This window comes from Cannabis sativa, chromosome 2, assembly GCF_029168945.1.
Source record: "Cannabis sativa cultivar Pink pepper isolate KNU-18-1 chromosome 2, ASM2916894v1, whole genome shotgun sequence".
Classification (NCBI taxonomy): domain Eukaryota; kingdom Viridiplantae; phylum Streptophyta; class Magnoliopsida; order Rosales; family Cannabaceae; genus Cannabis; species Cannabis sativa.
Window position 1 is genome coordinate 42678480 of NC_083602.1, and position 27338 is coordinate 42705817.

Sequence of the window (27338 nt, forward strand, 5' to 3'; positions counted from 1 at the left end):
ACTCCAAACCTTCCTAAATCTTTGTCTATTGATACTCTTCAATGGGGTGTACATATCGAATCGTGTTCTAACCAAAGTTGTTTCTCAAACATATTTTGAGTTGTGATAAGGTTGAAAACCGATTGGATGACATGTACACATTTTATAAATACCCATATATAGTTAGAGTACAATTGTCAAAGAAAAGATCTCGGTCCAAAACCATAAATGAGCATATTTCATCCGAAAAGCTATAAGGTTTAAGGGTTACATATTTTATTATCCATCTCACAACACTAGAACTGTGGAATTAAGAATTGACTTGATCAGTGGGAGTGATCAATCTAGGAACCTAGTTTTCGAGAAAGATCATTCATATTTTCTCAAACTTCTACCTCAAGTGTTAGATTAATTATAATTCACAACAACCCTTAAGATTAATGGTTATTGAGAATTCATAACTAATCATTAATAATCTACAAGTCATTGATAAAATTCTAATAAGTTATGTTATTTAGTAATTGCTTACAATTTCTAAAATAACATGCATATTGAACCATTTGCTCTTTTAAGAGTTTGTTGGTCCATCCTTAAGATGACTTATTAGAACAATAAGATCAATTTTTTCTAGTGATTACACTTTGTACAATAAGAGTTCAACTACAATATTAATTTGAGACACAAATTAAATTATAGGATCATAAAGAATTGAAGTTGTAGTACAATATGCCACGAATGAAGAAATGAATATCTTAAAGAGCAATAAAGTTTATCTTTAGTAAAGTTGCCTAATGGGGTGGAGAACATTAATTAAGCATAGGTTTTTTCACCAATAATATTCATTAGGCAACATTGAGAAACATAAAGATATAAAAGAATATTCATTGCTAAGAAGTTCATTTTGAACTAAGAATCAATAACAAAAGAGATTTACATTCTCACTTGTATTTATAAAAGATTATATTATAGACCTTGGTATTTATTGCTCGTTTCAATTCATTAATCAATTCCAAACAGTGAACTAGAGAAGAAGGTATACAGGCTGCCATAAAGATTTTTCTCTAATACTGGTGAACATATGCAAGCTTAAGGTGTCTACCTGTAAATTAAAACAAACATCTCATAAATTGGTATTAAATCATCTTTTCCTTTAGGTTTGAAAAGAGAATTATGGAAATAATTATATACCAGAAGATTAGTGGGAGTAATATTTGTTTTATATGTAGACAATATGTTACTTGCAAATGGTGATAAAAGTTTTCTATATGAGGTGAAATAATTCATATCTCAAATTATTATTTTGAGATAATGAATATAAATAACATATATAACTTTAATTAGTTAGAGAGTAGCCACATCATCTCTGATTAATTAAAATTATGTATTATTCATCTGATATAACTTTTATCTTTAAGTGTGATAAATTCAACTCAAATCAACATCTGAAAAAATGATTTAGAATGAGAATAAATTAAGATCATTCATTTGCTTCTATTTTAGAAGCCTAATGTATGCCTAAGAGTCTGAATAAGACTTTGCATTATATTTGTTTCAGGATCGTTAAGTAGTATCAGAATAACTAAAGTCAAGACCACTTTATTCTTCATACAAAGTGATGAGGTGTCTTTAAGATACTAAAAAAATTATATTCATACATATTTTGTTAAGATGAATTGATCATCTGGAAATATAGTTAACCAATTAGATTCTAACGTACTTCAGTGGTTGTATTGATTCACGTAAATCAATATTTTATTACGTCCTTAAGATTACCAGTAAGTTATATTATAGAGAATCTTGATTGTTATTTCCACTATAGAAGTCAGATTCATTTATTGTTTTGAGGATACATCATGTATGATGTATTATAGAGTTTCATAGTAGGCCTAGAGTTCAGAATTACAGTTTCATTAGGCCATTAAGAAAATTTTGCGACCAATTCAGCTACAATATTTATGGCTAATAACTATAAGAGTACTGGTCGAAGCTAGCCTATCGACATTAAGTATTTAGTCATAAAAAGGCGTGATAAGTGGTCATTAATCACGCAAACTGAATCGGGTAATCGCATATCCTTGACTAAAGGCATGCCGCAATAAAAATTCAAGGATCATACAGTAAATATGGGAATCAGTTAACCTACATACAGGTTTTTTTTTATTTGTACAACCAAAAATTATTCAATGAAACTCTAATTTCGATATTTTCTCATATTTATGTGCACCATAATTTTGTTTGAGAAAATTATCGTAAGAGAACCTGAATAAACATAAGTGTTAGGGTTTATTCACTTAAGTACATTGCCACATAAAGTACATTGTTATATAGTAAATGTATTGTAATACATAGAAGATAATACTCGACTCATAATGAGGACATGTCGCTATCATTCGTATGTTTATTATATAATGAGGAACGTTTGGGTTTGAATGTTTTAGTTTAAATGCTGACCAAGTGGAAGAATATTATAATATTTCTAATTAAGGAAATAAAATAAAGTATTGATTTGTGATAAATGAATATTTTATATTCATTGAATCTGGACAAAATCAATTACGTAATATTCTATATATGGTCAGATTTAAATATTCATTACCTGATTTGATTTCCTGAATTAATTGTCAAAATATTCTGACAATTAATGTGGCACAGATACTGATAGAGTATCTCACCTATAAATATAGGGTCTCGGTCCCCGAGCTCCTCACTCATTCTGTTCATAACAGCAAAATCCATCTAAAGAGAGTTGAGAGAGCGAGGAAGCCCGATTACCCACATCAATCGGTTTCTTTTGCAGATCAAGCTTATGTGGGACTAAAGCTCGAAGATTCAATAGATGGAGGTATTTTGATCCTTAAATTACAGTGCATATATGATTTGTTTATTCTGCATGTTATATACACATACATTTATTTCAGTTTATACATATAAATGTCTAACACTTAAGGCCAAATTCCCATTTTCAAGCATATCAGGGAAAAAAATATAATTCTCACATTTCATACATAAATATTAAATTTCAGATTTCTCATATAAAAAATAAAATGTCAAACAAACATCCCAAAATTGCATTTCGACCCCGAAATACCCGGTTATGACTATACCGCGCCAACTTATCAGAACACACCTGAAAAAAGGACAAGACATGCATACTATATAATAATATAATCCATAAGCATATAATTAAATTAAATTCATAGTTTTGCCCTTCTTGGGTCAAAATTACTAAAATGCCCCTGGCTTACTAACGAGATCTTAACATGTCATAAATCATAATAATTCACATATAATAAATTATATAATAATTATAATTCCATAATTATACACAGTTAACTAGTTAGGGTTTGCTAATCCATTCTCTTAATCTTAGGATATTACAGCCTGTTTATAGGTTAATGGGTCGTCATCAATACTGTCACCAACGACCATATTGATTTCACCATCCAAGCCATAACGAGATGGTTTAGTAGAAACCCTCCCACTACGACGAGGAGCGGTGATCTTCTGAACAGGAACTTGAGTGGTAGTTCTCTCGGTTGTATCAACTTGTAAAGGTTCAACCGAGGAAGTGGGATTATCCTCTACTTGAGTAGAAGAGGATGGAACATTAGAAGGATTTATATCTGAAATCATTTCCTCCAATACTACTTTGATCTGTGGTTTGAAATTCTTAATATAGTCATCTTCAAGGAAAGTGGCGTTTGTGGAAACAAACACTTTATCATCCTTGCGATTATAAAATAGTCCACCCCTAGTCTCTTTAGAATTTCCAACAAACATGCAAACCTCAGTTCGCTTTTCAAGTTTGCCATCTTTCTTTCTTAAGACATGAGCAGGGTACCCCCAGATTCTATAATGGCGTAAACTAGGTGTACGACCATTCCATAGCTCTAAAGGTGTCTTAGGGTCTGATTTAGATGGAACAACATTTAAAATGTCGGTCGCCATCTGAATTGCGTATCCCCAGAAGGACGTAGGTAGAGTTGAGTGGCTAAGCATGGACCTAACCATTTCCAAAAACGTGCGATTTCTTCTTTCTGCAACTCCATTTTGTTGTGGAGTGCTAGGGGCAGTCAATTGGGATTCAATGCCAAGTTCGATCAAATGATCTTTGAGCTGCATATCCATATATTCTCCACCCCTATCAGTTCGCAAGATCTTTAAGGTTTTACCCAATTGGTTTTGAGCCAATGCTAGAAATTCCTGAAACTTTTCAAACGTTTCAGATTTCTTTTGAATAAGGTAAATATGACCATATCTAGAGTAATCGTCAATGAAAGTGACAAAGTACTCATAACCACCTCTAGCTTTGACATCTAGTGGTCCACAAAGATCCGAATGTACTTTACCTAGTGGTTCTTTGGCATGCTCTCCCTTTGCAGAGAAAGAACGTTTTGTCATTTTGTCTTCTAGGCAAGATTCACAAGCTGGTAATTAACCTAAGGTGACATTTTTCAATAGACCACCTTTGGTTAATCTGTGAAGTCTATCATAGCCTATATGACAAAGGCGTAAGTGCCATAGATATGTTTCATCATCATTATCGATCTTTTGCTTTTTGTGGTTTCTAGGTTAAGCTACTTTAAACAGTTCGTTATCAAGCGCAAATGGTTCGTCTGGTCTTAGAACATAAAGCCCCTGTTCCATAGATGCAACACAAATTTTAATGTCATTTCGAGAAATGGTAGAACTAGAACTTGAAAAATCTAATTTTTATTGTTGCAATTGTAAGCATGAAACATAAATTAAGTTTCTACTGAAATTTGGAATGAATAAGACATTGTCTAATTCAAAAATTCTGTTTTGAAACTTGAGTTTGGCTTTTCCTCTAGCTCTAACCGATACCATTTTGCCATTACCAACTTTAAGTTTCAACTCTCTAGATTTCAAATTATTCCACTTTTCAAGCAATTACAATGAACAACTTGCATGGTTTGTAGATCCAGAATCAAGAATCCAGATGAATTTATCATTCTCTAAAACACATGATTCAAAAACTAAGCATCACTACTTAATCTTTTTTGAATTGTTCTTATTGCTGTTTCAATCTGTTGTGAAGGATAATCTGATGAAGTGAAATCACTTTCTCTATTCTGCTCAATTGAGCTTGAAGTAGTAGGATTGTCAGAGCTATGAACTTTTTGCTCTTCACATTGAACTTTTTCCAGCTTAGCTGCTTTCTGGAATTTCATGTTCATCATGAGCAAGTGTGAAGTATTACTCTGACCAGAAGTCTTATTCACACCTTCAAGTTCATTCCTAAAGGCATATTCTAGATGAGTGTTGGGATGTGGGTTATACACTGGCACTACAAAATATCAATAAACAGAAGTAAATAATTTGGTTCAATAAATTCATACACAAGTTCAGAAAATAACAAGTAATCAGATATGTTTGCAAAAATACAAAAAATTAAACATATTTATTATTTTCCAAGGTTTTCAACATAATGAAATACAGTGTCCCGATAGACGAGAGTCAAAGATAACATTAGTTGAATAGAGTAGTCAGCTCATCTAAAATGGATACCATTTTAGCAACTATTTATTCGATCAAAATGAGAATCCAACGTTGTCCCGGTAGGTGAGAGTCAATGTTATTCTCATTTTATGAGCTTCAACCATTGTTTCATGTTCTGTAAGTTTATCTCTAAGTAGTCACCATAGGGGAGAGTCTAATAGAGACGAAAACTTACAAAACACTTATCAAATGAGATCTTACGGTGTTAAATGCTTTCAACGAATAACCATCCATAAGGGGGACGAAGTCTAGCGTCTTGAGGTTATATTGAAAATATTTAACTATTGTAAGACTAACAATGGAGATCGAATGTCTCTTGATTAAAGCTCATTATTTAAATAATGTATTTTTAATTAATCATTTATTTTAATAATGAAAATTAATTAATTTAAAGTTGGTCCAAAATTATGTTTTCAACTTTAATTTAATTTTCAATATTTAATTACCGAAAATCATTATATAATAAAATATAAACTTTCGAAAATTATAAAATATAATAAAATAAATATTTTGAAAAATATATAATTTAAGTTGTTCTAAAATAACTAAATTTTCAACTTAGATTATTTTCAAACAAAAATTTAATTAAATAACAAATTAAGTTGTAACCACCTAATTTAAAAAAAATATTCCATTTTAAGTTGATCCAAAATTTCACTAACTTTCAACTTAAAAAATATTCCAAGAATCTTCAATAACTAATTCTTAGAATTCCTCAACTTAATTTTGAAATTCAAAAGATATTCAAATTTAAGTTGATAAAAAAATTGGTTAGAAATAACTAATTTACAACTTAAATAGGAATATTTAATGAAATGTTAAAAAAAAATAAGCTTCAGAAGGAATCTAATTAGTTATAATTCTATATTTAATTAAATACAAGAAAAATACATATAGTTTATCTTTGAATTAATTTCATTAAACTAAGTGTGTTTTTCTTAAATTAATTTCAAAATATTCGAATGAAAAAAAAATCATTTATTTTGAAATTAATTATGTTGCTAATCAATTTTTATTAGGTTAAACTAATTTAATTAACCTAGTACAGTTATTCAAATAAGGCAAATGGGCCTTCACAGTTGGGGTTATTCCTGTGAGGGAGGGCTAGGTTCAGTATGTCGTACCCACTGCTATTGACCCCCTAACTCTCACACAAGGCCCAAAAGAGAAGAATTTAACCTTAAAATGAACAACTGTTATTGTAATGACCGCTTTAGTAATTTGGATTAGTAAGGGCAATTAGCACTAATTTCTGTCATTTTATTATTATTTATGAATTTATTTAATTATGGACCCCAATATTTAGAAATAAATATTAGAGTTATAATTTCTCAATTCCGGAGATTTTATTAAACTCTAGGGGTATTATTTAGCTTATATGTGAAATATGCAATTTTTGTAATTTTTGCTCGGCGACAACGGAAAATGCGATGGATGGCTAGTTTGATCACATGGGTAAGTTTAGAACCTTATTTCTTAGTGGGAAATATTTTTGAGGAATTAAAATATCGGGATTGAGCGGGGTTATGGAATTTGACCATTTTACCCCTAGCTTTAGAAACACCTAAGTTATAACTTAAAGGGCAAAATAGTAATTTTAAGTAGGGGATTGGGTGGCTACCTAGGTGTGTGACACTTGGCCACTAAGTTCAGCCCAAGCCTTGATTGAGAAAATTATTTTCTCATTTTTGGAAAAATAAGGGAAAAGTTAAAAAATCAAGAACAAGCTCTTTCTCTCTTTCTCTATTTCGGCTGAAGCAAACCAGGGGGTTTTGCTGTTGATTTGTGGTGTTTTCATCAAGGAATTCAAGGGGGAATCAACCTAAGGTAAGCTCTAATGAAACCCTTCTTTAGTTTTCAAGTTTTGAGTTAGGTTGAAATGGTGATTTTGAATAATGAGGGCTGTTAGGTTAAGATAGGCTTAGGATTCGAATTTTGGGGTTCCTTTCAGTTGATTTTAACTCTTAGCAGCTGGTTTTAGTGTTTGATGTTGATTTTATGCAACTTTGAACTTTGAGTTTCAAGCTTTGAGCTTTAATGGCAACTTGAGTATTGATGGTTTGTTCTGTTAAATTCTGGTTGGAAACGGTTGTTTATGCATTGTATAGGTACCCTGGAAGTTTTACAAAAGTTTGGGATTGATTGAGTTAAGGGGGTTGGTTTTTGTGTTCCCAACACAGAACCGGGCGACCGGTTGGTGTCCCAATTTTTGGACTTCCGGTTGGGGGAATTTTTGGAACCCTAGTTTTTCCCAATTTTGAGATATTTAGGGTATTGCCATGTGATTTATCGATAGGGGAACTTTTAGTTTCAAGTTTAAGTCCTGGGAAAGTGATTTAGCGAGTCACTCATCTGTGTTACAATTAATGTGATTAGGGCATCCATCTAGCGCGAGCATTTCCGTTCAGGTCGGTCAGCACACTTGAATTCAAAAAACAGGTAAGAACTGTATATAATATGTTATATTAATATCTGAGTGTATATATATGTTATGTGTATATGCATGCTTAAAATGTTATTTGCACTACGAACACTTATACGATTATGGTATAGAGTGCATTGGTATAGTGAATGTTATCTGAGAGTACTGTGATACCAGCATAAGTACGGTGAGGTACTGGGAGTGCGTGGTATATCACTCAAGGGTACCTAGGGTATGAGCAAACCCTACCAACACTCGTACATCGAGGTACGTAGTGCATGTGGTATAGTGGTTATACCCTAGTATGGAACGTTCGTACTCATCTGTTAAGCCTTGTAAATAGGTGTATGGGCGCCTAAGTACAAGTCAGAAAATTATATGATATCTTGTATGCATTTCTTACTGAGTCTGTTGACTCACAGTTCTACTTTCATGTGTAGGTAAAGGAAAGGCGAAGGCTGAACAGGAGTGAACCTGAGCTCGGATGAGATTGTACATGTTGAAGCGGCACGACCTGGAGTGTTCCGTCTCGGGACATCTGGGGATTGTATTTTGTTAGTCGCTGTGCGACCTAGGAAAAAATGTATATTTTGAAATGTTAATTTTGCAAAGTTTAAAAACGGGATCCCGGCACTTGTAAATATTTTATTATATTACAAAGTTTAATATATAATGCAAAAGTTTTAATTTGACATGTTTTTCGAGAAAATTCTTTTATTAGCAAAGATTGTACAGTAATCGAAAAAGCACTGTAGCGTGGCTTAGCATTGGGGTGTTACAGTTATTAATTGAATAGGCTCAAAACCTAAATGGGCCTAAATAAAATCTATCATGGTGTGACATTTTATTTAGCAACCTAGTCCATTTTAATTAAAAAATTAAATGGGCTACCTATATGCATCTAAACCGAAAGTAAACATATAGGCTCACACAGGCACACAGATTTGGATGGACCCTATCATGTTACTAGGTCATACACAGATGAAAGAAGAATGTAAAATTTACCTGTTACAAATTATTGGCTTGACCTATTGACAATTGAACCATGGGTTAAAATCAGATCATTGGATCTGTCAACAAGTTAACCATGGCAATTTAGATTAAGCAATAATAGGTTTTATAAAACTTGTTTTGAGAATCAAACAATATAAAATGCATACACCTGCAACAAGTTGGATAGTTGGATATAGGGTTTATTTAATTTTATTTTATCTAAAAAAAATAAAAAATAAATAAATAAATAAAAAAGTAAAATTAAACCTATAATTTTGAAAAATTAGGTTTCAACTAACCTAAGAATCTTTTTAAAAAAAAATGCTAACTACCTTTCAAATTTCATGTTATTTTAAACTATTAAATATTCAATAAAATAAAATGATAATTCAATATCATTTTTCTGATTTTATAATTTAATTTAAATAAAAAAATAACAAAATTTAAAAGTTAGCATAATATCCTATTTCTATTCAAAATATCATGATTAAACTAATCTTATTTTAAATTTAAATAAGATCAATTTATTAAAAAAAAATAATTCAAAAAAATATTAAATAACAGACCTTAACTGTTGGGTTTTATGCCCTAAATAAAACTCTATTTCAATGTAATCTCTATCGTTTAAATATCAATAAAGAGATTGAAGTATTTTCATCACTTATTTAATGTGTCATTTGGTTCACATTATCATTTTTTTGTTTATTTGATTTATAAATTCATCCAAATCCTTATCACATTTGTGCTCTTGTTTATTGTGTCGTCAACTCAATGGAAAGTAATCAATATTGTGTGATTAAACATATATTCCTAGATTTATCAGTACACTGGTTTTAACTGAAATGATAATCTACAACATAGTTTACTTGCACCTTGGATAAGTGCTATGTCCTTTCTAGGGCATTGGTTAAAGTAAGGCTTGGGTTGGATGCATGGAGTATGCATCGGAAAGGACCGATATTTAACTTTGAGTCAGATATGTTAAACTTACCGTAATATCTATCCAATTCAATATCACCTAGTTGATCCTAGATCAAATGATCTTAATCCTGACATGGTTAGGTTCAATCTCAAGAGTATTACACATGTTCTTTGATTTGTTAGTTAAGCCTACTTTTTGGTCAGGGTGATACGTACATTTTGGGAATATGGTAGTGCAATTGAGTGGGAGCGCTAAACATAGATATGTAATCTATAGCTTCTATCAGGGCATAGAAGTGAAATGATGATTTTCTTCGAGCTTGGCTAAACAGAGATAAATGGTTGAGTACTCAATTCAGTGATTATGTTTAGTTCACTGAAATATCATTTATAGGTGGCTAAGTGTTTTAAGGATAAAATACATTGAAGGGTGTAACGGTAAATTAACCCCTATACAATGTAAATCATCTATAGAGGATCATTGACTATTGGGATTATAACAATGGATTACTGATAGCGTATCTATATCGTGGAACATATAGAGCATTCTATATAACTGAGAGTGCAATTCCAAGTTATATGGTGGATGCAACAAGGAATTAATAAGTTAGTGAATTTACTTGGTAAATTCTAGAGCTGCTTATTGGAAGCTCAGATATATAGGCTCATGGTCCCCATACTAGTTGAGACAATACTGCTTGTAAGACTCAGTTAATTGAGTTTATTTAATCAATTATAATTCTAAAATTAGACTATGTCTAGTTTATGAATTTTCACTAAGCAAGGGCTTAATTGTGAAGAAAGAGATTCTAGGGTTAATTTGTTAATTAAGAGACTTTGCTAAGTCTAATTAATAAATATATTAAATGACAGTTTTATTTAATAATTATTTTTTTAGTTATTAAATAATTAGATTTGGCATTTAAGTGGTTAAATTAAAAAATTGGCGTTTTTGAGAAAATAAGATGGAAAAATGAGAAAATGGTAAAATTGCAAAGTGGGGCCCAATATCCAACCCATGGCCGACCACTCTAATAGCAATTTACTATTTATATTTTCATTACTTTAATGCTAATTAAATCTAACCTAACCCTAGGTGGTTTCCTATAAATAGGTAGTGATGGCTTGAGGGAAAAGATGATGCATCTCATTCCTTCAGATAAAATTTTAGCCTTTCTTCCTAACCTAGCCGAAACCACACACACTCTCTCTCTCTTCCTCTCTTCTAAACCGAGCCTATAGTGAAAGAGTGAGAGCCCACACACATCAAGTAGTACTCAATCATAGTGTGTAAGGCTGTGAAGAATCCAATTTCAAGAGAAGGAGATTCGGACTCAGATCTTGGTGATACTCTGCTACAGAAAGGATACAAGGGTTAGAGATCAGATTGTAAGGAGACATTATATTCCGCTGAAACCACTGTAAGGTTTCTTATACTTTATATGTGTTTATTTCATATCATTTTAGAAGTTCATATTTAGGATGTTAACAACATATTTGTTAGTAAATCTAGATCCTGGTAAAATAATTCCAACATTAGGTTCTAGGGTTGAGTTAATGCCCTTTATATAGGAGAGCATAAACCCTAATTAGCAAATAAAATCTTAGATATTTACATATTAAATTAATAATACAAATAACCCAATATTTCCTCAAAAGTAGATATTTTCGTCGCATGTTAATGGGCTGTCAAGGCCTAATTCATAGCTTGGCTTGCTGTTCACGGGTGAAGACTGGGCATCAATGTCCTGCCACGGAGAAGCTGGCCAACCATGCACCTACAGCATGAGGCTGGCTGGCTATACAGGTTCTACAGGTTGAGGTCTTACCGGCCATGCTCTTGCCAGAATCTAGCAGGTCATATGCCTACCAGAATCATGTGGGTCATGTTCCTGTTAGCCTTACCAAGATAAGGTCAGCCTTTGGAGGTGGAGGCCAGCCTTTGGCAAATGGAAGTCAGCTTTGTACACCTTTTCCTTGTAGAGGTCAGGTTCCCTTGGTCGAATGGAAGCTCCCTTGGTCTGAAAGTCACCTTTTGGTCAGCCAGCTTGTGCCCAAATCCTAGCCAGCCATGCAAGCTCACCCTAGTCGTCCTATAGGATTCTCTTGGATGGCCAGACATGTTGGTATAGCTCTTTGACGGCTTGCTTCACTCCTTTCGGTTGCTGCTTTACGATTTTATCATACCTTACATGGAGACCTTATCTTGCTATTGGTAAGGTTGTGTTCCACATGTACTCTATCTTGACTTACGTGGACATGCCACCTCAGGTGGACAAAATTTGGGATAACATTTTCCCTTCAAGTCCTTATTCAAACATCTTGTCGGATAGGGACTTTCTAGCTCTTGTCTTGTTTGAAGTAGTCTTCGTTGAGTAGCCTTGTCTAGCCAAGTGTTGGCTTTTTGCATGGTTTGATTTTAGATCTTTGATCTTTTCTCTCTCTATATATACGTCTCATCTTCTCTTCTTGGATATCTCTCCTTTGTACCTACCATTGACAAGTTTCAAGTTGTTGGAAACTTTATGATTCTCATGTTCGCTTTTAATCTTTTTGGTATTTTGATCCACATGACATTTTTGGAATGTATAATGTGTGACTTTTTGATGGAACAAATTTGATTTTGGCCTTTGTTGGGATTCTTGACTCTTTGAGCCATAAAGAATTTGAGGCACATATTTGAGTTTTGAAAGAAAAACACACATTTAGAATCAAAACGATCCTTGGCCGGCCTGGGAAGTCTGTCTTGAGACCTGGCCAGCCCTAGGATTTAATCATGGGACTTGGCCAGCTCTAAGGTTTCACCCTATAAAGCTAGCATGTTCATGCCTGGGTTTGGTGACCCTAGCCAGTTCTTGGCTAAGTCATGGGACCTTGGTCGACCCTTTGAAGGCTTGGGAACCCTGGCTGGCCCAGGCCTTGATTCCAAGCGGGTGGCCAACTTTCTGTCCAATTTGGCTTTGGCAACAATCTTTTTACAGCATTGTAGGCATATACAACTTTAGTCTCATACGTGGTTCCCTTAGAAACTCTGTATGAAATTTAATGGTGAGTCTATATTATTGTCAAATACTCAACTTAAGACTCAACATTTGTCCAAGTTGTTACACTTGATACTTGTACTTCGCTATTACCCAGCCTTGTACAATAACATTATCTGGCAAGCACCCTTGAGTACGGCTATCCAAAATTTTTTCTATGGCTTGGAACCTGCAAGGAACTTTCCCTTTTTGCTTGAAACCTACCAAGAACTCTACCTTAGCCTTATCCTGGTGTGTGGTTCCTATATGAACTATATCTGGTACTTTTTTGGCTATACGGTTCTTGCAAGGCCTTGGCCCTATGCATGTGAACCAATTTCATATTCGGCCTTATAGCATTCATATTCTTGCCTTTGGCCTATCGACCCTCTGTTTTCGAACACTACTATTATTTAGCCTTAAAGCCTTTTATCATGGACATATGATCGTCCTGGCTATCTTTTTATGGCCTTGACATGTAAGTATACGGCTTTACTTTTCTTTATGTCAAGCCAAAGTATGCATGCACTTGACTTAGAGGCAGGTTTAGTAGCTTATTCTAAGCCTTAAAATTTCTCTGTATAAGTTCTACATGCTAGTTTTATGCTTTGTACAATGTAATTGCCCCCCAAGTGAGCACCCAGACTTACAGTCTCTTGGTCACTTACAATTCACCAAGTTTTATAGACGTTTCTTGTGAATTTTCTTGGGGTGCTACTGGGTGTACGCATGCAAAACTGGAAATGAATAACTTTAAGAAGTTATCTTTCTTACTAAGTAGTTTAGATACAGTTGGTCTTACGTGTAACAAAATCTTGCAGCTTAGTGTCCACTTTTGTAATATCACATAGTGGCTACCCCTATGTGGCTTACCTCGCAACGGCCATCACTAAAAGGTGATGGGAGGCCATGTTGAAAAGCAATGGATACTAGCTCTTTTATAGGTCCCTGCACGGTGAAACGTTAGAGGAACTATTTGACAAGTTGGATAGTGAGATTACTTACCGAGATGTTCTCTATTTCAGTGTTTCGGTAGAAGTACCAACTCCAAGTTCTCATTGTACTCACCAAAGTTGTATGCACCTTTATTGTTATTTTATAACATGGTGCGAACCTTTTCAGTTTTGTCCAAACACGCTTGCTGTAAGATCTTTTTTGTCAAGGAATATTCTTCAGGGAGTAAGTCTCTTACGAAGAACTTCTTTCCTCAATCTGTTTGTTGAAGGGCCTGATAACTCTTTGTGGGCAGCCATTCTACTTTGAGTTGGCCTGGTCTTCTCTTCTTTCACGTTATCAAGGGATCCTACTAGTAGGATGTAGTTTACCTCTTTATCACCATACACAAGAAGTATGAGAGCAGACTATTGGCAGATCGGGCCAGCCAGGGTATAGACTAGGTGGCCAGCCATATTGAGGGAGCATTGCCTGGCTGGTTGAAGGAAGCTATGGTCGGCCAGCCTGTGGAGGTAGCGATTGGCCAGATTGTTAATTCTATGGCTAGCCTGCCTGCTGTGGTCATGGTTGGCCAGCCCTCTAGAGGCCCAATCGATGCTACAGTTTGGTCCCTTCTGCACTCGGTTGCCTTTGCCCCATGGCATGATTGTCGTAAAGCCTTTGTGCACTCCTATCAATAGCTATTCAACTTCTTTCTTGGTAACACTTCTTGGAGGTGGTACTGGTCCGTGCATTATGTTGTGCAAAATTGGACACCATGCAGCCATCCCCCTAATCCCTACTTTCTGGCAAAGTTTTTGTTTAGACGTATGTTGTCATAGGTGTACCCATGTTGGCTGTCCTACAAGTCTATTTCTTTTGAAATAGGGAGGCTTAGTTCTTTGAAGAACTGAGCATGTACCAAGTTTTCCTTGGTTGTCAAGGCACAGCTGGCTAGTCGAGTGAGTGCGTCAGTTGTTGTGTTGTCTTTGTGGACATACCTTATAGTCTTTGAGTTGACTTATCAAGTCTTAAAATTAGCTTAAATAGGTCGTCATCCTCTTGTATTGAGTTGTATATTTACCTAGGATATGACCTACGACTAGTTGAGAGTCGTGGTGTATGTTTAGATATTCAGCCCGCGCTTCGTGTGGTAGCCTGAGGCCAGAATTTAGAGCTTCATGTTCAGCCTCATTATTAGAAGATTTGAAACTAACCTTTGTTGCCTCGTACAGTCATTCCCCCAGGTATCCTGAGGGCCACGCCTGCATTGGGCAACTGGTCAATGCACCTCCTAGGTTTAGCAATTCTGCTCTTGCTCTCGCTTCTTCTCTGGCTCCTTCTTTTCTCTCAAATATTGAGAGATTTGGGGAGATATTCTTCTAAGTTTAGCCATGAATTTTGCAAGAGCTTAGCCTTTATTGGCCATGCTTAGTTGACAGGTGGCCTTGTATTGGCTGAGTTTTGGTGTTCCATTTGAGTGGTTGGCAAGGTGCTATAGGTTTTGGTAACACCAATCATAGTGGTCGATTGGCATGCATTGCTTTGGGAGTTTTAGAAGGAGAGTGAAGCATGCACACTGCTCCTCCTTCTCCCTTAGACTTCATGGCGTAAGGGAATCATTGAACTTCCCTCTTTACCATTATGTTGGTCAGAGCCATCATTGTTGCGCTTGCCTCCACCATTCTCATTGTTAGAGAATTGGCAGAGATTATTTGTGCTGGTCAGTATGTCAGATAATGCTTGGGGCACTATGAAGCCCTGTGCCTGTTTGACTCTAATTTGCCCTCTTGTTTGGGCTTCCCAGACAGCATCTTCTAACTTTATGAAGCCATCAGCTCGCTCAAGGAACTCCTTCATGTTTCTCATTGAGATCTTTCTGATATCTTTCTAGAAGTCACTCAACAGTAGTATGCCTCTCGGTATGGCTGTATATCGGCCTTTTTCTGTCAGGCCTTTAACCTTGGTGGCCTTGCCCATGAACTATTGAATGTAGTCCTTCAGAAGTTTATCTTATCTTTGCTTTTTTTTGACAAGATCCTCCAATTGTGAAGGTATTTGTCTTGAAGCAGAGAACTGAATATAGAACTCTTAGAAGAATTCTTCCCAAGAATTAAATCTTCTTGGGGCCAGGTTGAAATACAATTTTGGGCTATTTCAGCTAGAGTTGCCGAAAATTTTCGATATCGTACATCTCCAGATACTTGTTGAAGATCTATTAATTTGGATCTCAAAGTACTTCAGGTCTACTAGGGGATCTTCTTTCCTCGTGTACATTTTCTAAGTCGGCATCTTGAATTTGGCCAAGGGCAAGGCACTGATGTATGTCGAGAAAGGTGAGCCCCTTGACCTGTCTAGCTCAAATTCTTATGGTTTTGGGTCATTCAAACCCTTTAGCATGTCTCGTATTTGATCCAACTTTTCTCGCACAGAAGGACCTGTTGCTGTAGGGCCTAGTTGATTGGCCCTCCTTTAATGAGTTGTAGTCCTGAATTGGCTAGAGTCTGGTCGTCCCTACTCTGGGAGAGGGTATGTGTGAAGCCGACCAGCCCTATACCTGGCAATTGATCATGGTCGGCCAGCCTTGTGCTAGGTAGGGCCTGGCCGTCCACTCCTCCTTGGTTGGTTGGTGGAGCTTGTGCGTTGACATGGGGTAGATCCCACCAATTGCTAAAGTTTGGTGGATCTAACTAGTTGAAGTGATTGTATTCACTTCTCGAGTTGTTGTTGTCTTGGGTGTTTCCACCCGTTGCCAATCCTCACCGGCTAAAGATTAGCCTTTTAGTGACTTGCTCCCGAATGTCCTGAGACATGAATTCACCTTGTTGGCTGGCTAGAGGTGCACTTCAAGGGTGCTAGTGGGCCATGAGTATGACAATTGTGGGCATTGTAGTGCCAAAAATTCCTAGCCGGCCCCATAGGCCAATGGCTGCTAGAATTTGGTTGTTCTCGTCATTAGACCTTTTGTGGAGAGGTATGTCCTCCCTCTAACAAGGGAAGATCTATCCTGGTTCCTAAAGCATCTCGTTGGTCAGCTTGTCGATAGACCCTCCCTGATCTATCAACTAGTCTTCCTTAGAGTGGATCTCTGATGAGATCCTGGCCTCTTCCATTTGTTCTATGATTGAACCTCCTTATTAGGTCGTTGACCTCTCTGTTGTGGTGATCCAGCTCTACCTGGTGAGATCGAAGGATGTACTCCTGGTTATCCATCCCTCTCAGGAATTTGCGTCTCTGTTGAGGGAATACATCGTAATCCTCAGTGTGTGGTTCTTCAGTAAGTCTGGCCTAATAGACAACCTCTCTCAATCTGGCTAACTCGAGATCTTCTCCCCAGTTCACATGGGGCTCGCCAATTCCTGGTCATGTCTCTCCTGCATAGTATCAGGGACGAGATCTGGTTGTTGTTCTTGGGGGTTGCTCCCTAAGGGTCCTTCCTTCTATGGGAGGCGCCTGTGGAGGGTCCTCCCTTGGAGGCCGGGACCGATTGTTCAGATCCACTGGGATGTTTATGCCATCCTGACCAGCTGTAGTGGCCAGATTTGTGATGCCTGCTGAGATGGCAGGATTGACCACATCCGTAGTGTTCATGGGAATTCCAATCGTTGCTGGATCATGGACATCAGGATCTACAGTCAGAGGATCTTGAGGAAGACCTAATAATGTAGATGGTGCAGCCACAGTTCTCCTTGTGTTATCCATGGCCTTTGATCAGATATGATTTCAACTCGCTCTCAATGAAAGCACCAAACTGTTGACCTCAAAAAGTGGCCAACTGACAGCGGAGTCGTATTAAACTGATTCTTTCCATGTGTTACACAATTAGAAGTAGAAAGTAAAAGAACACAAGGATTTTTATAGAGGTTCGGCCCCCTTAGTTAGCGGGTAATGACCTACTCCCCTTTTAGTTATATTGATACCGAGAGATAATACTATTCAGATCACTATAGGTGGGATCTGATATAGCTCTCTTTAAGGTTACAAAGTATGAATTAGTAGGAAGATCTCTAATCGGAGAGAGATGAAGCCTTGGAGGCATGTGAGAAAAAGAGAAGAATAGAGAGCCACTTGGGCGTGTACAAGAGAGAGAGAGGGAGAGAGACTAGGGTTTCATACTTAGAGGCTTCAGTGAGACTTAGAGTGACTTAGGTCTCTAAGGTTGAGTTAAGGCCCTTTATATAGGAGAGCATAAATCCTATTAGTAGATAAAATCTTAGATTTACATGTTAAATTAATGAATACAAATGACCCAATTGCCCCTTGAAAGTAGATATTTTCGTAGCATCTTAGTGGGTTGTCAAGGCCCAATTCGTAGCTTGGCTTATTGTTCACAGGTGAAGGATGCGTATCAATGCCTTGTCAGGGAGAGGCTGGCCAGCCATGCACCTACAGGATGAGGTTGGCCGGCCATACAGGTTCTGCAGGTTGAGGTCTGGTCGGCCATGCTCTTGCCAGGATCTGGCAGGTCATGTCATGTTCCTGTCAGCCTTACCATGAGGAGGCTAGCCTTTGGAGGTGGAGGCCAGCCTTTGGCAAGTGGAGGCCAGCTTTGTACACCTTTCTCTTGTAGAGGTTAGGTTCCCTTGGTCGAACGGAAGCTCCCTTGGTCTGAAAATCACATTTTGGCCGGCCAGCTTGTGCCCAAATCCTGGCAAGCCATACAAGCTCACCTTGGTCGACCTATAGGCTTCTCTTGGCCGGCAAGACATGTTGGTATAGCTCATTGAAGGCTTGCTTCACTCCTTTCAGTTGCTGCTTGACAGTTTTTCCATACCTTGCATGGAGACCTTGTCCTATTAGCAAGGCTGTGTTCCACATGTACTCTGTCTTGGCTTACATGGACATCCCACGTCACGAAGACAAAATTTGGGATAACAATAGGCTTGCCGATTATACTCACAAGAGCACTAAGATTGTTCTTCCCCCAATACTGCAATCCTAGACCATTCAACTAGATCCAGTTTGGAATGATTTCACCATACAAACCGAGTCTAAATCTGTAGTCCATGGCCGTAGAACCACTGGTTTCTTATCAAAATGAATGACACTAGTCTCCAAAATCAAATCTCTTGTAGCTTCATCTCTAAAATTTACCAATGTAAATCCAGAATGCATCGTCACTATCTTATGAGTACCCAGATTACTCCAAACCCTCTTAATAAACCCTTCAAACACCCTAAAGGGGGGATTAGCACCCAACACTATATATAATATTCTTTCAAATTGAAGCTTCTAATTCCACTTCTTCCAAATCCAACCTAGCAATAATTTTTTCCCCAATTTTTAATGGTTCTATACATTTCAATCAAGTAGAAGGAGCCAATACCTAATTAGACTTGAATTTGCTCCAAACATCCTTAGCATTGGATTGGAAATTCATTTTCTCCACTTCCTCAGCCCAACTCACCGATTTAGGTGAGTGTCTATTCCCAAAATCTTCGACGCAATGCCTTGTTGAACCTTGTTCAATCTCCAAATCTTCATAGGGATCGTGAAACTCTTCTATAGGAAACTCAGAACCCTCATCTTGGATGGAAGGGAGATCTTCCACCACCACTGCATTGTTGGAGCTTGCGTTTCGAACCGTTCTTTTCTTCTTCGCCGTAGAGAGGAAAAGAGATGGTCACACATGCTTTATTTATTTTTTTAGAAACACACACATGCTTTATTTTTATCCATTACTTGATAATAAAAGTTGACTTTGTATTTTTTATGTATATTTCTTTATGCTACATATTTTGGTAGGCATTGTTCCTCACCTCCTCAAATGTTATGAAATAATATGACTTATTTGTTGAGTTTTCTAGGGAAAAAAAACTCATTTGTTTGAGTATAGTCTCTTGGTTAGGTGGAGAAGACTTTTTTCTCGTCAACAGATCCCGCAACTAACAACTCCACAAAATCCAATTTTTAATTAAATATGTTTTCATCACTAAAAGTAACTTAATTTTCTTAGCCCCAATTGGCGGCTGAGCACTGGCCATGGCCAGCCTTCTTTGGAGTTTTCGCCCCTAACTAGCTAGTCACTTTCTACAGCCTCAGCTCACCATTTTCTTTCTTTCTTTCTTCCTTCCTTTTTTAGCTTTTAATGTCACTGTTTTATTCTCCAACTTTTCTATATTATGCATTCTTTTTTTTTTTTCTTTGTTTCTTTTTTTGTCTCTAGGCAAAAAATAAGTAAATTAAAAATTTATAACAATATATATAGCCACTAAGAAAAGAAAAATAACAAATGCTTTTCTTTATGCTATTGGTTAACTTTTGCAACATTTGAAGTTTCTAGAAGTCAATACAATATTGTATAATGCTATACAATTTATAATCATGTTGCTAAAAACGATCAACCCTAACTCGTTTCCTAAAATACAAGAATTTTCCTATAATTAACCCTTAAGTATATACTTCACAAATTATTGTTTCATTGTGACCCTACTTATTACCAAATTAATAAATAAAATCAGAAACCCCTGCTCTATTTTTTTTTTAGCAAGACAGACTTTCCATTTCATGCATGACATGATTCTAAATATAATTCAACATATGTTTGGTAGTACCATAAAGACCTATTATAATAAACCAAACACGTGAATTATTTCCAAACGTTCAAATCAAAATAATTAATGTAACATCATCATCAATTTTCAAACCAAGTACTAAGCATAGTTTGTATCATTACATTGTGATTGTATCTGTGTTTTCGATGGCTCTACGGAGACAAGGAATTTTTCAAAAATAAGAATTCTGCTTAAACAATTACAATCACCACCCTAATAGCACCTCCAGCTCAACAATTTGGACTTACTTCTTATTTTATTTTTCAAATCAAAAATATTTTTTTAGTTTATGTTTATGCAATAAAATTGTTCATTTGTAATTATTTGAAAAGAGAGTGAGGATGCAATCCGGTATTTTTTTAAAAGTGCGCAATTATATTTTATGTCATATTAAATGTGATTATGTAATAGTATTTTTTTTTAAAAAAATATTATAATTTAAATTTAAATTTATTACACATATTTCCATTATATTTCTCTTATATTAAATATGACTACATAACATAAAATATTTTTTTAACTTATGATTCAAATTTAAACTTATTGTAGATATTTCATAAAAAAAATTTATTTTACAATTAAATTAAAAAAAAAATTATTCAACTAAAAAATATAAATATAATCAAGATAAAAACTAAATATATATCTGTTGCACTTAATATTAACTTGATAAATATATATTTATATTTTTTAGAAATACAAATTGATAAATACAGTAGAACCTCTATTCAAGAATAGACTTGGGACCAAGCAAATTATATTCTAATTGAGAGGTTATAACTAAATAGAGTTATACTAGAAAAAAAAATTAAAATACTAAAAAATATCAATGTAACAATAATAACAATAAATACTTATTAATACTATATTATAATAGAATTATTTTAGAGTAAATATAATGGTAATACATATGTTACAATTTGGAATAAAATTATTAATTTTATGTAAATAAATTTACAAAACATATGTATATATTTTATTAAGATGTAATTATTCTTATATAGAAGTATACTTTGTTAATACGGGACTTAGAAAATGTATAACTAATTACAATTTAGAGGTTATTCTTATTTATAACTGACCTAAATTGGGACTTAATTTTTTTTATAACAAATTAGAGGTTATTCTTGAATAGAGTATTCTTAAATAGAGGTTCTACTGTATATAGAAATAAATAAAATTCCATATGAAACCTCTCTTAATATTGCATATGGTTAAGGTACATAAATTCATGATTGGACAAAGCACTTGGTGTTGCTTCTTGGCATGAGAAGGGAGAAGGATATGGTCCACAACAATTCATTATTCATCTCCTTCTAAATTTGGTGTATCTCACTACTCACTACTCCCTACTCACTTGTCTTCAAGCTGAGTCCTTTTCCCTCCAATTTTTTCTTTCGATACCTTTTCATGCCAACTGTTTTCCTCCTTTTCTGACCTGAGAGAGATTGAGAGATTGAGAAACTGAAAACTTTTTTTCTGATTCTCTTGTTCAATTAGTTTCTCACTTTTTGTTTCTTGTCAACATACATAGCTCATCCCTTAATTCTCTTCTCATAAATAAATAACACCAATAATAATGTTATTTCCTTTCATTGTCTATCACCTTCATTCCCCACTCACTACTCTCTCTCTCTCTCTCTCTCTCTCTCTCTCTCTCTCTCTCTCTCTCTCTCTCTCTCTCTCTCTCTCAAAACAAATATATGCATATTTACACAGCACAATAAGCCTTGAGCTAAATAGCCAAATATAGCTATATATACACTGTTCAAACCTCTTTACTTGTTGTACTATAACAGTCTTCCTATTCCCATGGCAGAACATTATTATACCAAATTCTTCTTTCTCATCATATTCTATGTTTATTACATTCTTTTATCTTCTGAAGCTGCTCCTTCAGGCTCTCTTGTCACAAAACTTCCTGGCTTTGCTGGTACTTTTCCATCAAAACATTACTCAGGGTAAGTTTCTTTACATATGTATATGTATATATATCAACAAAAGATTGCATTTTTACAACAATATATGTAAATAGATAAGTTTTGGTATGTGGGTTTTGCAGATACATAAACATAGATGGGAATCCAAGTGGTAAAAACATTTTCTATTACTTTGTTTCTTCTGAGAGAAACCCAACAAGTGATGCAGTCGTTTTGTGGTTAAATGGAGGACCTGGTTGCTCTAGTTTTGATGGTTTTGTCTATGAACATGGTACGGTCATTTTGGTACAGTTTGTAGCTTTGGTATCTCAGCCATTAATCTTTTTAGCTCTGTTTTCTGTTTCAAATTCAGATATGACTGTACTATTTCAATGTTGCATTGTTCTGTTCACAAGACATACTTTCGAAAAGTCTACTTTTTACTTTATGCGTTTTTCATTGTTTAATTAATTAATTAATTAAAATGGTATATTTTATTACTATGAGGTTTGTCAATTATTAGAGTAGAACAAGGGAAGAAAGAAAAGAAGAGAAAAGAAGTTTCTTTTTAGATGGGTTGGGTTGGGGTTAGTTTAGATATAGATAGAACATGAAGATAGCTAGGCTCTTCTTTTTTCAAAAAAATTGGTTTAATTTTTTTATTAATTTCATAGAAAAGCTCCTGTCTTTTCCATTTGTTTTATGTGCACTAGACAAAGGCTGTTTTTTTGTTTTCATTTTTTTCTTGTTTTGAATAAAATTGTCTATATATAAGTAAAGTGCGATGAAAAGGAATGATTCTTCACTTTTCATATTCATCTATTTAATAGTGCACTCATCTTATATGTGTGCCACATCATGCCACATCATCTAATCTATGCTTTGTTTGTCATTATTTTACTATTTTTCATTCCTAAATATCATTTTGAGTAGAGATTAATGATCTTATTTCATTAACATTATCAATAATTAATAATGCAGGACCATTCAGTTTTGAAGTTGGAAAGGCAAAAGGAAGCCTGCCCAAGTTACATCTAAATCCATTTAGTTGGTCGAAGGTCAAAATTATTAAGAATATATGCACGGAAATTATTAATATTTTTCTTATTTTAGTTTATTCTTTATATAAACAAACCACACAATTTAATTATTCCAGGTTTCAAATATTATATATTTGGATTCTCCAACTGGTGTTGGCTTTTCTTATTCTAAAGATCCAACCAAATACACAACTGGAGATCTACAAACTGCTTCTGATACACACACTTTTCTCCTCAAGGTAGTTAATTAGTTACTTAAGAATTTAGAAAGAATAATTAAACTGTAATTAAAAATAATTTTAATAGATCAATCAACTTTTACATGCTATTTTTACTACCAGTGGTTTGAGCAATTCCCAGAGTTCATTTCAAACCCATTTTACATTGCTGGAGAATCATATGCTGGAATATATGTGCCCACACTTGCTTCTGAAATTGCAAAAGGTATTAATTAAATACATTTCTTAAGTTTGTAATTTGTAATTTGTGGGATTTTAAATTTAAGTTTGTTTCTCTTATGTATAGGAATTAAAAATGGAGACAAACCTGTCATCAATCTTAAGGTACATATCTATAAATTGAGGGCAATCAATCGAATTAAAGAAAAAAAAAATAGAACTAATTAAATTGAGCTACTTCATTAATTGTTGTGAGTAGGGTTACATGGTGGGAAATGGAGTGACTGACCCATATTTTGATGGCAATGCTCTTGTCCCATTTGCCCATGGTATGGCCCTCATCTCAGATGAAATCTATGAGGTATGACTTTTTTGGTTTTTTGGTCACATGGGCAAAATTTCGATTGTATTTCACATCAAAAGTTACATGTTTCTGGAATTAGACTGATTTTAGCACTTCAAAAGTTTCATGTTTCCATATCTATGAGGTATGAAATTATTTGTTATTTTCTATTTTTTTGGTCACATGGTTTAATTATATTTTTCACTTCAAAAGTTGCATGCTTTCATATCTATGAGGTATGAAATTATTGATTTTTTTTTGTTAATCTTCTGTGTTTTGGTGTCATGGGAAATTGAAATTTGAAAATTTTGATTGTATTTCACTTCAAAAGTTAGATACTTTCTCATGTTTATATTTTTGGAATTGACTGTTTTTAAAACCTTGTGACAAATAGGCAGCCAGAGTTGCTTGTAAAGGAAATTACTATGCTAACTATGATGAAGCCAATTGCAACCAGAAACTTCAGAGAGTAAGCCAGGTATATACAAACATATATATATGTGATGAAATGAAAGGAAAAAGATGCTAATATGTACATCATTGTAATGGGTTGTCTTTTTGTTTTTTGATTTGAGGGACTAATAGGCTATTGATGGACTAAACATATACGACGTATTGGAGCCATGTTACCACAGTCCAGATACTGCCAAACAAAAGGCCAAAGGAAACTCAAGCTTACCACTGAGTTTCCAGCAACTGGGAATGACTGATAAGCCTCTCCCAGTCAGAAAAAGGATATTTGGACGTGCTTGGCCTTTCGAGGCACCAGTAAGAGATGGCATTGTCCCTTTGTGGCATACACTTGCTGCCTCTTCTGCTACTACTTCAAGAATCACTGTTCCCTGTTTTGTAAGTTTATTTACTTACTTCTACCTACTTACTTTAGCTTACAACACTATCAGTAACTGTAAAAATAGACCATATTTTAATGTACATTATCAAAACAAAGTTACTGTACAAGTTCAACGGGTCAAACACGCTAACACGATTCGAAACCCGCATAAAATAAACTAGTTTGGGTTTGCCTTAAATAGGTTTGGATCATTTTTCGAGTTGACACGGATAATTCGTTTATTAAACGGATCGGGTTTACACACTTAACCCGAAAATGACACAATAATTACTTATATAAGAGTATACACTCTTAAATTTATTATATTTATGGCATGTAAATTATATTCTTAGTTAAATATGACATAATCATGTTAAATTACTCATAAATGTGTCATAGCGAGATTTTAAACATGTTAAACTTGTTGTTATAAACATGTTAATGAGTTGATAAGTTAAACAGGTCAATAGGTTCAACCCATTTATAAACGGGTCGGGACGGTTGGGTTTGCTTTATAGTTTTTGTAGATACTAATAAATGGATGGGGTTTGGGTTTGATAGTTGCTTGTAATACTTAAGCTTCTACACGAATCACGAACACGAATTAACCCCCTACCCATTACTACATACTATTCTACTATTCTCTCTTTTTCACATGAATGACCACTTGAATCTTGATTAGCTAAGCTCAAATTGTTTTTTTTTTCCTTCTTTTTTTATGTATTCTCAAACTCCTCTTATTTTCTCATCAAACCACCAAAAATGCATGTATCATTTTGTAGTTTTTTCTTTCTTTTTTGTCTTTGTCCAAGTTTTGTTTTTCTTCTGTATTGCTGTGTTTTGATTAGTCAAGAGTGGTACTTTAGAGACTAATGACTCTATAATACTATTACTGTTGTTTTTGGATGTTTCGATGTGCCAAGTTTCAGGTCATGCATTTTCTGTCCCATGCCAAAGAAATGTCAGCAGAAAAAAAAAACGAAACAAAATCACTTACAAGTTGTGGCCTTTAAAGGGTATCATCCCTTTAAAAATGTATACATTAATATATATTTTTATTACAATTTTTCGAACTGTAGGATGATGAAGTTGCAACATCATGGTTGAATAACAAAGCAGTAAGGAAAGCTATACATGCAGCACCAGTAAGAGCTTCACTTATCTGCTACTTTTAAGTAACTGGTTTTACATACTGTAAGTTTGAAGTTTTAACTTTTTGATAATTTTGCCAATGTTATTAGGAAAGTGTGAGTGGTCCTTGGGATTTATGTACAAGCAGAATAAGTTATAATCATGATTCTGGAAGTATGATTCCTTACCACAAAAACCTCACAATGCAAGGTTACCAAGCCCTCATTTTCAGGTGCTTATATAAGTGCTTCCTTTTGTAGTCTATCCATGTATATATATGAAGAGATTTTTTTATCCAAATTGAAAATATTATTAGTGTTTTTTTTTTTTTTTAACTATTGTGCTTTTCGATGGCAGTGGAGACCATGATATGTGTGTGCCATTTACTGGAAGCCAGTCATGGACAAGATCAATTGGATATAAGATTATAGACGAGTGGAGGCCTTGGATTTCCAATTCTCAAGTTGCAGGGTAACTTTTTTTTCCGTTTCTTTCTCTTTTCATATTCAGCAATCTCCTCTAGCCACTTACTTATTACTCCTTTTATACTATTACTCACCTTCACTCAATCATAAAATTGACATATATGCATTTATATATATAGTAAGACAATATGGACAACACTATGTGCTACTTTAAAATGAATGTTCTTATTGGTTGGTTGCAGATACGTACAAGGGTATGACCACAACCTCACCTATCTCACCATCAAGGTTTGTATTTATCCCTTAAAATGCTTTACACAAGTTTTATTTTTTCATCAAGTTCTGAATTCATATGATAAAAACTCAAATACCCTTCTAACTAAGGATTGAAATTAATAGAAATTTATTTGATGGGGACAGGGTGCAGGGCATACTGTTCCTGAATACAAGCCCCACGAGGCTTTGGACTTCATTAGCCGTTGGCTGGAAGGGAAACCCATATGACAGAATTATTTGTCCCAAAAAAGATGACAGAATTGAATAAGCTTATTTTATTTTTCCAAGTACATTTTTTCTTTTTATGTAATTTATCTTATTTTTCCCGTGAAAGAAATTAAAGGCAACTAATGCAATAAAGTGCTTCAATTTATAGGCCAAATAGAAAGAGTCTTTATCTTCAAAGTTGTAAGTTGTAATTTTTTGTTGACCTTGTTTAAGCTGCCATGGCCCATGGATTAATGATAATGTTTTGCTATTTTATATACAAATATACACACTAACACTGTTTACCTCTATAATAATAGGTCCCCTCTTCAACCACTAATTTGGATTTTTATTCATAAATCTATTCCTTGCATCATTGCCATGAGGTACATGAAGCAATTGACCTGTCTGCTTCCCTCTTCTAT

The 27338-nt window shown here is 34.7% G+C and overlaps 1 protein-coding gene across 1 annotated transcript; it reads left to right on the plus strand.

The window, feature by feature from the left end:
• The first annotated feature begins 21578 nt into the window (after positions 1 to 21578).
• LOC115718473 (serine carboxypeptidase-like 20) lies at positions 21579 to 27197 on the plus strand. Its single transcript, XM_030647258.2, has 14 exons — positions 21579 to 22303; positions 22405 to 22553; positions 23243 to 23319; positions 23418 to 23540; positions 23643 to 23745; positions 23827 to 23864; positions 23959 to 24060; positions 24437 to 24520; positions 24628 to 24891; positions 25954 to 26019; positions 26116 to 26237; positions 26363 to 26476; positions 26673 to 26718; positions 26851 to 27197. Exons 1-14 carry the CDS (start codon positions 22155 to 22157, stop codon positions 26932 to 26934), a joined length of 1521 nt encoding a protein of 506 aa, XP_030503118.2. The 5' UTR covers positions 21579 to 22154; the 3' UTR covers positions 26935 to 27197.
• Positions 27198 to 27338: the final 141 nt, after the last annotated feature.

Coding starts and splice junctions, on each gene's coding strand:
- LOC115718473 (XM_030647258.2), top strand. CDS start 22,155: ATGGCAGAACATTATTATACCAAATTCTTCTTTCTCATCATATTCTAT. Junction 23,865..23,958: donor AACCTGTCATCAATCTTAAG/GTACATATCTAT, acceptor TGTTGTGAGTAG/GGTTACATGGTGGGAAATGG. Junction 24,061..24,436: donor TCTCAGATGAAATCTATGAG/GTATGACTTTTT, acceptor TGTGACAAATAG/GCAGCCAGAGTTGCTTGTAA.